Source organism: Fukomys damarensis, unplaced genomic scaffold, assembly GCF_012274545.1.
Source record: "Fukomys damarensis isolate Sample0158 unplaced genomic scaffold, DMR_v1.0_HiC HiC_scaffold_19, whole genome shotgun sequence".
Taxonomy (NCBI): Eukaryota; Metazoa; Chordata; class Mammalia; order Rodentia; family Bathyergidae; genus Fukomys; species Fukomys damarensis.
The window spans coordinates 65,821,961-65,832,575 of NW_022900931.1; the positions used below are offsets into that span (position 1 = coordinate 65,821,961).

General features: G+C 56.5%; 2 protein-coding genes across 2 annotated transcripts in view; both read right to left on the reverse strand.

The window, feature by feature from the left end:
- Positions 1-1,370, reverse strand: part of Klk5 (kallikrein related peptidase 5) — a 6,335-nt gene extending 4,965 nt beyond the window's left edge. Inside the window, exons 1-2 of the mRNA XM_010640647.1 lie at positions 1,291-1,370; positions 943-1,026 (exon numbers count right to left, since the gene is read on the reverse strand). Coding sequence (XP_010638949.1) covers positions 943-1,015 — 73 coding nt within the window. The 5' untranslated portion in view covers positions 1,016-1,026; positions 1,291-1,370. The remainder of the gene's footprint in view (positions 1-942; positions 1,027-1,290) is intronic.
- A 3,281-nt stretch (positions 1,371-4,651) lies between these two features.
- The window catches only part of Klk6 (kallikrein related peptidase 6), a 7,283-nt gene continuing 1,319 nt past the window's right edge, over positions 4,652-10,615 (reverse strand). The window contains exons 4-7 of the mRNA XM_010640630.2: positions 10,323-10,479; positions 7,463-7,707; positions 6,300-6,436; positions 4,652-5,295 (exon numbers count right to left, since the gene is read on the reverse strand). Of these exons, the coding sequence (XP_010638932.1) occupies positions 5,152-5,295; positions 6,300-6,436; positions 7,463-7,707; positions 10,323-10,479 (683 nt within the window). The 3' untranslated portion in view covers positions 4,652-5,151. The remainder of the gene's footprint in view (positions 5,296-6,299; positions 6,437-7,462; positions 7,708-10,322; positions 10,480-10,615) is intronic.

The following is a 10,615-nucleotide window of genomic DNA, read 5'->3' on the forward strand; positions in this document are numbered from 1 at the left end:
CAGCCCAGGGGCCCTACCAGAGTGGGGCTTGGGGGCGTGGCCGAGAAAGGGGAGGAGCCAGAGCTCCTGGGCGGAGCTAGAGTTGGGGGAGCAGCCTTGAGCAGAGGAGAGCAGTGCGGCTGGCTTCCCGAATTCTCAGGCTCAAATCCTCCTGCCAGTGCCTCAGTGCCTCGGTCCCACACGGACCTGCAGACGCCACACCCTGCCCCGCTGTCCTCCTTCCTCAGGCCAGCCACAAGGTCTTCATGAGAGCCAGGCACACGCAGACGAGGCACGGACCTCCTTGGGCACACGCAGGGCGGCCCGGCAGAGCCTCCCACACTCACCAGGGCCCCAGAGACAAGCGCGGTCGCCGGGTGTGCACAGAGGCAAGACCGCCACACACACTTCTGCACACAGGCGCGTGACGCGAGACAGGATTCCGTTCAGTGGAGTGGCCTTTGGACGCCCATACCCAGGAGGTGGCGGGTCACCGGCTGGCGGCTTACAGTGACAGCACTTCCAGACACGCGGTCCCTTTAGGGAGGGTCGGGCGGCCCAGATACGCGGTGACATCCACACGACCTCAGACAAGTACGAAGTCGAGCCCATTCACCTGACAGAAAGTCCCAGCACCGTCCCGCGATCACGGATGGCTACCGCGAGCGCCCTCTTATCCTGTTGCCCACAGGGACCAGGACACGGAAGCCGGACGCCGCAGGCGTTCACAGAGCCCTACACACTCACATCCACACACAGTCTCACCACACACACCCTGTCGCACACGAGACCCAGAGGGCCAGTTCCGCTGCCACACCAGTCGCCTGATAGGGACCAGGGACCCCACACAGGCGCAGGAGCGGAGTCGGACGCACAAGTACAGATGGGACCCATGGGGACCAGCCCTCAGGCCCATGCAGGCAGCCAACCCAGTCCCATGCGTGGCCGCGGGGTCCGGGTTACCTGTGGCCCCCAGAATCAGGGCCGTGATCAGGGTACCCAGCATCCACATCCGGGGATCTCCTGCGCTGCCCATGGCCGCTGCACCTGGGGGGGACAGGACGCACTGGGAGTCTTGGCCCACTTCCCTCCATGCCCTACCTTGTGTTCAGGGGACAGAGGGGACCACAGGGCAGTGACAAAGAGTCCCAGAGTCACCAGTGCTGAGCTGAGACCCAGGGACCTGAGTGGAGAGCAGAGTCCCAGGCGGCCAGCTCCAGAGAGGAGGAGGGGAGGGAGAGAGGGGGCAGGTGCAGCCCAGACTCCAGACCTGGCCAGACTCTGTCACCTCTCCCACCCAACCCGGCTCACCTGCCTCTTCTGGGTGGTGGGTGAGGGGCTGGCTTCCGGCGCAACTGCAGACTGCTCAGCCCGTGCTGCCTCCCTTCCTGCCCAAGCCTCTTTCTCGGCTCGGGTAAGGCCCTGGGTTATAACCGCCCACCGGTCCCCCGGGCACATTCCCGGGGAGTGAGGCGCCCTGTCAGTCTGTCAGCCAGGCCAGCCAGGTAATCGCTCCTGCAGCCTCGCCTCCCCTGCTGCCCTCCGCACCCAGCAGCCCCCACCTAGCCCGCGCCACTCCCTGCCTGCCCAGCCAGGATGGGGAGGGGTCTCGGCCCCAGCCTCCCACAGGCGGGAGTTCTTCCTGCACATTCTGCCTCAGTCTCCCGGCCCCCCCGTGCCAGGGATCGAACTCTGGACGTTGGGCTTTCGAGGCAGGCGGTGAAACCACTGAGTCAAATCCTCGGCCCTCTCCTTACCTCTTGTACCAGGTTTATTTTTCAAACTCTACTGTCAGATCTGAGTTTTCTTTTCCCACTGAAACTTTCCAGGTCTCCCAATATGTGCTACCCACTGAGCCTGCCCCCCGCCCCCGTCTTGGGGCCCCTCTCCTTGCTCAGCTTCATCCCTGTTCCTCCCTCTCTGTCTGTCGTGCTGCCATCTCGTCTCTGCGATTCTCTGGAAACTGTCACATGCACTTTAGAATTCTCAAGCCTTTTATTTTCCTTTATTTCTCTTCTGTTTTATAACTTTACAGCCTTTTTACCGTACGATTTAGGCACAGTACACTGTGCATGTCCAAAGTGTGCAGTCGGATGTTTTCTGTCACCCCCAGGGCCCCTCTGTGTGTGTCTGTGGTTCCTCGTTAACGTCCTTCTCTCCACCCGTGCCTCTCTTTGTACCTTTCCCCCAAGCCTATGTCATGCCTCTGTTTTCTCTATCCCTGTTTTCAGACTCCTCCCTCTGTCCCTGTCCGTGCCTCTCTCTCTGTCTCTGCCTCCGTTTCTCTCTCTCTCCCTCCAACCCTCCCTGTCACTGGCTCTGAGCTTTGCTCTTCCTTGTCCTTTCTGTCTCTGTGTCTCCGTGCCCTGCATTTTGGGCAGGGGAGGCCCAGGTCACCTTGCAGAGAATCCTGAATCCCTCCTCTGCCCCTCTCCTCAGGGCACAGGCCGGGGGCAGGGGGACGGGACCCAGTCTGGGCCCCCCGCTGGTGCCTTGGCACAGCTGGTGTCTGGCATAGCCAGTCAAGCGTGGGTGCCAGGTTGGGCAGGGCCACCTGCTAATGGAAAAAGAGGCCGAGAGCCAGGATCAGGGGCGGTGGCTTCTGCCCTTTAGAAATGGGGCGTTGGGTGGGGAGTGAATGGTGGTGACGAAGGCCCCGTCTCCCGTCCGCGTCCTTGCTCAGGTCCTTTCTGCCGGCCCCCAACTCTCTGTCCAGGTGTCCCCTCGCTGGGAGGTGCAGCCACACACTGGCCTCTCAGGTGTCAGACACCGCCTGTCCTGGACAAGATGCTGGAGGCTCACGGTGCTGCCCTCACTGGGCCTGGGCCCTGAGGCCAGAGACCGGATTTTGCTCAGGTGGACGGCAGGTCTCAGAGTCCTAGGGGTGGCTCTGGTACACAGGCAAAGAGGTGAGGCCCGAAGCCCAACCCACTTTGAGATTCATTTTGATTTACATGTACTGCTATTTTGTGCATTCCAGTGAGCTGCTTAACAATCTACTTTTCTCTGGTATTTCTTTTCCCACTTCTGTGGTCTTTTAAATTCAGCCTACAAACTTAATTTTTGGCAAAGTGCAACAGTTACTTTTATGGCGTCAAGACTAGTTAGTTCCAGTGCCTTCAAACATTTTGAACTACATTTCTCAAGCCAACAATTCTCAATCTCTTTTGGAAGTCTCCTAGTTTTTAGGCTAAAAAACAATTCAGGAAGTTCGCATGTCTCGGTATATTGTATTTATAAATGTGATCTACATCGCATCCTCGCAAAGATTTCAATGCTGGGTATCAACTTGGTGTAACTCCAATTTATAAAACACAGATTGGGCTGGGGATTTAGCTCGGTGGCACTGTGCCTGCGTACCAAGCGCAATGTCCTGAGTTCAATCCCAGGTACCAAAATAAATAAGTAAATGAATTTAAAAAAAATAAAAAACAGATCAACAAATTATATGCTTTAAAGTAAAGTCATGGGCTGTCCCTATCGAAGACAAAATCGTCCTAGACACGCAAGCACCTTCAGTGCCAAATGCGTGGAGATCATCTTTCCCAGCGTGCGCTGAGGGGGACCCTGAACCTTTAGGTGTTGATGCTCAAGCACTCAGAATTGAAGAAGCCTTCTGTGTCGAGGAACAGTTAGGAGCCCAACTTAGGGCACCAGACTCCTGGCATTTAAATTCTAATTTAGCCTCCTGTCAAGTAAGACTTTGGCCATACCATGGGCTCCCTATGCCTCAGTTTCCTGTCTGTAAACAAACATGAAAGGCTTGTTATGAGGATCGAATGACTTAATATATGTAAAGTATGTAGAACAGTACCGGGCATGTGCTAATAAGTGTTTACCATTATTATTAGTGTCACCGTGGTCCTGGGTATTGTTATCACTCATATTCTCTGTGAAGGAAGACAATTAATTCCCTCTCAGATAACTGGAGGGGACTTGGAAGACCTTGGGATCGTCATGGCCCTCTTCCCAGTCATAACTTCTGGAGAGGGTTGGTCAAGGTGGTCAGTGCTATACCTGTGACTTCATTTTTGTCTCGTCCCCAAAGCCAGCCCCGTGACACCTGTGTTACTCCTAGGACAAAGATCTTGGATTCTTTCTGGTACCTAGGCCAGGCCCTGTCCTTTTCCTTTTTTCGCAGTGGCCTCAGGATCGAGTCCAAGTCCTTCAGCCCGGCCTCAGTGGCCTCGTCTTCCGCTGACCTACATTTCCAGCGTCCGGGCTGCAGGTGTCCCACGCCCCAGGACTCTCCATGTTCTGTTCCTCACAGAAACAGCCACTTGGCCTTCACCTTGCGGCGAATCACAGCCACTTCCCCTCCGTCTTTTGCCCTTGCACCATCACCCCAAACCTGCCTGGTCATCCTGCCAAGCTCGCAGTCCTCCAGTACCACCGGTGAGCCCCAGAAGGAGCTCTAGTCTCTCAGGCCAGTGTCTGAGGCCCCTGGGAGTCTGGTCCCTGCTGTTTTCCCACCTCATCTCCCATCGCTCTGCCTGCACTCAGCGGCTCCCACCCCCTCGCCTGGCTTTCGCTGCTCCAGAGTTCAAGAGCGAGCTACCCGAGGGCCAGCACGAGGTGGGGGAGTGGAAATCAAGTTTCCTCATGGAAGATGACTGGGGAGAAGTGTGCTTCCAAAAGGCACAAGTGAAATAAGAGCAAAAAGCATCCTTGTGATAAAAACTTCCTTTTATTGGGCACGGAGGGGGGCGGGCAGGCACTCTTCCGAGCATCTCTTGTGTCTGAAACCTTTCATCATCTCACTGGCCGGGGTCTTGGGAGGAAAGCGCTCTCCTCACTGTCCTTGTGTCACAGGTGAGGAGACAGATACTCCAAAGTGAGGCTTTTCCCAAGGGCAGACAGACAGCAAGTAGCAGAGCTGGGATTGCACCTCCAGGAAGGAACCAGGCCTCGGAGTGACAGAAAGGAGGAGGCTCTCCCATCAGGCGGCAGCCCGTGTCCTCCCTGTCCCCACCCCTAGCGAGGCAAGGGCACAGCCCGGGAGGATGGGCTCTCTCTCCCTTCCTCCCTCCCTCCCCCCCTCTGGCTGTCACTCCCTTTGCAAAGCATCAAAGGCCTATCCGGCAGGTGGGGCAAGAAGACCAGGCCAAGGGAGGGAGACTCTGGAGCCAGCCAGAGAGCGAGAGCTGGCTGTGCGTGTCAGGGCCAGTTGCCTCAGATGGTTCTTTGGATCCAGTTGACATATCTGCAGACGTCAGTGTAGACTCCTGGCTTCTCCTTGGATCCACAGGGGACGTTACCCCAGGACACGAGGCCCCGGAGGTGGTTCCCACATACCAGTGGGCCCCCGGAGTCACCCTGTGGGAAAGAGGGAGAAGGTCGGATGCAGAAACCCAGAGACAGAGCCACGCAGAGAGGAGAGTTGGAAGAATTCAGAGATGGAGGGAAAGACTCCAGGACAGAGAGGTGGGCAAACAGATGAGCATAAAGAGACTCAAAGGCATGGAGAAATAGAGGTAGAAACACCAAGGTCCGGAAAGGTGTGGACCGAGAGAAAACACAGAAAGAGAAAGAAAGGAAGGAAAGAAGGAGATGGAGCAGTGTGGTGGGCGCAGAAGAAGGAGAGAGAGGGAGGAAGAGACATAAAACAACAAACACAGCCAGGCTTGGTGCCACACACCCGCAGTCCCAGTTTCTGGGAGGCTGAAGCAGGAGGATCATGAGCTCAGAGCTGACGTGGGCAACGTAGCAATATATGCGTATTTGGAAACATTTACAAAACACCTAGGAGATGCTGGTTCGGACAGAGGGGATTCCGCATGTGGAAAGGGGATTCTGAATCTGCCTCAAAATAAAAAACAGAAAGGGCTGGGGATGTAACTCAGTGCCAAGGTCCTGGGTTCGATCCCAAGACACACACACACACACACACACACACACACACACACACACACACGACAAGCCAGGAGGGGAGCATAGACCTGGGAGAGATGAGCAAAGAGCCTCCCCACTCATCCTCAGGACACCCTTTCTTTGTCTGCCTTTTCTTTGCGCGCAAATCACTGTGTCTGCCTCTCTGGGTCTCCCTCTTGCTCTTTTGGGTGGGACTGTGTGCGACCTTCAATACTTTGGCCACGTTGGCATAAAGAGGGGAGCCTGGATGGAGGGCAGGGAGGGACACTCCCTGGAGACGCGGGTTCCCCTCCTCTGGGGTGCTGAGGCTCTGAGGGTGACAGCTGTCTGGCGCCCCCCACCTCTGTCCCGTGTCTCCCTGGTTCTCAGTCTCTGCACCCCCGTCCTCCGTCTCCTCATCGCTGTCTGATTCTTGCCCGTGTCCCTGGGCTGGGGACCGCGTCTCTCACCTGGCAGGCGTCCTTCCCTCCCTCCTGATCTCCGGCACACACCATGTTCCTCGTGATCTGGCCGGGGTAGGCCTGATCGCACGTCTCCTGGGACACGATGTGGACGTAGGCGCACTGGATGGTGTCGGGAAAGACACCTGGCGAGAGAGACGGCCGGGCTCACTCCGTGCCCCGCTCTTCCGCAGTCCCCGTCCCGCCCCGCCACGAGTCCCTGCTCTCCCCTGGTCCTTTCTTCCCATTTGTCTGCGAGCCCATTTCCAGTGTCACTGCCTCCTGATTGGGCCCCTTCTCAGCAGTCTTGCTTCCCATTGGCCTGACTTCCTCATTGGTAGAATATTCTCCACCAATTATCTCCTACTATAGTTTTCCCTTTCTCTTCGGTCCTGCTTCTTCTTGTCTCTTAAGCACCAGCCCCCTGTTCGGCCCTTCTGGTTGACCTTTTCCCTCTATTTACCCTTCCTGGGCATTAGTTTGTCCTTTACTAGCTCTTCTTGCCCATTGGTTCATTCTGATCACTTATCACTTTACTATTGGCCCTTTCCTAGTCAGCCCTGTCCGTCACCATTGGCTTTCCCTTCCTATTGGCCCTTCAGTTAAAGGCACACCTCCCTCATTGGTCCTTTCTTAACTGCTCCCACCTCCTCCGGTAGCTTTCCTCTTCTATTGGCTCTTCACGCAGGGGATCCTCCTTTTTATTGGTCCTTCTCTGACAGGCCCGCCTTCAATGGCCCCTACTGATCTGCTGGACCTCTTAAATCCCTTGGTAGTGACTGCTCTCAACTAGTGACTCTTTCCCATTGAGTCTCTGCAGTCCATTAACTTTCTCCACTCACAATGGTCACTTGGCTTCCTGCTCAGCTGGACACTCTTCCTCCATAATCTTTCTTGCTCATCCAGTCCTTCCTAACACATCTCTACAGACCTCCCCTCTTCAGTGGCCCTTCTCCAAATGGCCCATCTTTGCCATCCTCTGCACCTGCTGTCCTGCTCTCCACTGGCTCTTTACTCAGAGGCACAGCCCCTAAATTCCACCCCCCAGTCTTTGCTCGCCCCTCACCACCTTCCCATGCCCGTCACCTGCTGTCCTCACTTCCTCTTTGACCCTTCGCCCTTGCCCCGCCTCCTCCCCGTGGCAAATCCGCCAGGCTGCGCCCCCTACCGACCTTGCTCCGTCTTGCCCCAGCCCAGGATGTGGCAGCGGACCGATCTGGCCTTGCAGTCCCACTGCAGAGGCAGAGGCTGGATCCAGTCAGAGAGCTTGGCAGGCTTGGACAGACGCAGCAACATGATGTCCTGGTCGTGGGTGGCAGGATTGTAGCCGGGGTGGACCACGGTTTTGACCACAGAAATCTCCTCGGTATTGTTTGACTGCCGAAGGTTGTGCTTCCCCAGGTAGACGTGAAGCTTCCTGGGAAGGAGATGGGCTGGGTCTCACCTGGAGCCCTGGGCTACAACCGAGGTTTCAGAGAGGGCTGGGGAGTCGTGAGTCATCCACCCGGGCCTCCCAGCGCAGTCGGGAATGCCGTCCTTCCAGGACAACCTCGAGGCTATGCTTGACTGTTTTAATTCACATCCTACATCTTGTCCAGAAAGCCATCTGATTCCCACTATGACTCCCATATCACACAGGTAAAAGCGGAAGTTCTCATCGTGGTGCAAGAGATCCTGCGCCCGTCCCTACCACCTCTTAAGCACCATCTTCTCCTGCTCCCTCTCTCTTCTTTACCTCAGCCACACCAGCTTTCTCACCTTTCCTTGAAGACAATAGTGGTCTTCCCACCACAGGGCCTTTGCACAGTTGTTCACTCTGGCTGCCACTCTGTTGCTCAGGCATCTGCACCACCCAACCGTCACCTTCTTGAAGGGTTACCTCCTCAGCACGGCCCTCCCTGGCTACCCAACTAAATTGCAAATGCTTAACCCAGTGGGCAAGTCCTGCCCCTGCCTTGCTTTCTTTTCTACCACAAAGCATATTATCACCCTCAGCTCTGCTATTATGTGTATTGCTAGATATTCACACGTTTTCTGGTGTCCTCCTCTCCCAGAGCATTGCTGCCCAGTGAAATGTCCCACACGTCCCCAGGTTCCCTATCTGCATGGTTCAGCGCAGGGGCCACCAGCCACATGTGGGTTTCTCTTTTTATTCCATTCTGTTAATTTGAATTCAGTCACATGTGGCTGATGGCTATGGTGTCAGGCAGCCAACATGAGGATTTTCTGTCCTTTCCACACGCAGAATCCCCTCTGTCAGAACCGGCATCTGCTAGGTGTTTTGTAAATGTTTCCAAAACAAATCAAAGCATCTGCCTTGCTGAATAGTCTGGCTTTGGTGCAGCTGTGTGCTTTGGACCCACTTTCTGGCCTTCTGGGAACTGGTCACTTTCGCCTCTGACAGCCCCCCCAACCTTGTCACCTGGGGGGCTCTGTTCTGGCATTTCCCCCGCTGTGAGCCCTCTTCTCCCCCGCTTCACTTGGCCTCTCTTGGGAAGTCAGTCTTTCCTGAGTTCCTCCTTGCAAAGTCGGTGCCCCTGTTTTCTTTATTCTTTTCTTAGATTTAAAGCTAGGTTAAGCCGGGGATTTGGCTCAGCAGTTCCACCCGCCCACCTCCCTTGTAAGCGCAAGGACCTGAGTTTGATCCCGGTACCAAAAAAAACAAAAAAGAAAAGCTAAGTTATAATTATATGGGATTTTTGAAGGTTCGTTCCTCAAAGAGCTGCCTGAGGGCAGCGCTGTGCAATCTGGGACTGGGTGCAGCCCCCAGACCCTGCACACCCACTGAACGAATGGTGTGGTGGGGTTGGGGGGTCCCGGGTCTCCCGAAGGGCGAGGGTCAGGGACACCACCTAGGGGTCTGTGGGTCCACGACTGCACCCAAGGCCCGTCCCCACAGCGAGGAGAGGGATCTGTTGGTTTCTCAACACTTGGGTTGTTGCTGGAGACTTCTGTGAGCCTCAGTTTCCTCCCCTGCTCCTGCAAAGGAGCCTAGACTGTCTCACTGAGCATGGGCCGTGCAGCTGCGGTTCTGAGTCCCCGTGAGGAGCGTCCTGACCCTGTCTGCTGTCTGCACCTGCTCCTGGGATGATCTCACCCCATCCTGGCGCTCTATGTAAGACCTGCTTTTTGGTGGAGCCTTAATTTGACTCACAGCTCTCAGGGCTGCCCTAAGTGCCGACAGCCACCCCGGCCCCGGCTCCGACGTTCCCTGGGGACCTGAAATGGCTCCACCTGTGGCCAAATGTCTCCTGTTCCCCTCTGCATATCCAGCCAGCTTCTCTGCTCTCCTGGCTCAGAGACAGAGGTGACTGAGCACCTGGTGTGCAGGATACGCTCCTGGGGGCCAGGCGCTGTGCTCTCCTCCCTCCTGTTCCTCGGTGCCACCTCCTACTGGCTCAGTCTCCAAACCGCGCCCAGGCCCACAGTCACCAGGTCCGTGATCTCCAGAGGACCACGCAGGCTCGGCACGGACCTCTGACCTCCCTCACCCCTTCCTCCTTCCCAGGGCCAGGCAAGGTGCTCTCAGCACTGTCCTCCAGGGCGATCCCGCTGGGGTCAGACCCACAGCCGGCCCTCCGGGTTAGTGAAATCCATCCATCCTTTCCGCCTGTCCTGGTTTATTTCCTCTCCACTGCCCAGAGTGGCTCAGCCAGTGCTCTGTTTGTGGGTTCAGCATCCATGGATACAATCGATGACGGACTGAAAATACTGGGACAACACTGTTTCTGTACGAGGTACAGACTTTCTGCTTGCCGTTCCCGCAAACACAGCATTTACATTGTCCTGGGTATTCTAAGTAGCTGGGGATTTAGCTCAGTGGTTCTGTGCCTGCCTCCTAACAGTGAGGTCCTGAGTTTCATCCCAGTACCAAAAAATCAAAACAAAAACAACTAAGTAGTTGAGAGTTGATGGAACTGTCTGGGAGGGAGGACAGGTTCTGTGCAAATACTGCGCCCAAGGACGGGGCCTCGGGATGTCGGTGGGGCCCCTGCTGCGCCCACCCTTCCTGAAGCCCACAGGCGCACTCACTCTTTTCTGCAGTGCGCAGCCGTGAGGACCCACTCGGGGTGGATGAGGACCCCGCCGCAGAGTAGGTGGCCCGAGCTGTAGAGGGCGGCTTGGTAGGGGTGAGAGTCCCTGTCGCAGGGCCCGCCGTGCACCAGTTTCTCCTGCTCCTCAGCAAAGGCTGTCGGGAGAGCAGCTGAGTCAGGAGCGGCGACCGGCCCAGCTCCCCGCAGCCCAAAGTCTCAGCGCCAGACGCCCCGTCCCCCCTCTTCCTCCCTCCAGACCCACCCGCCGCCCCCTCCTCCCCCACCCACCCC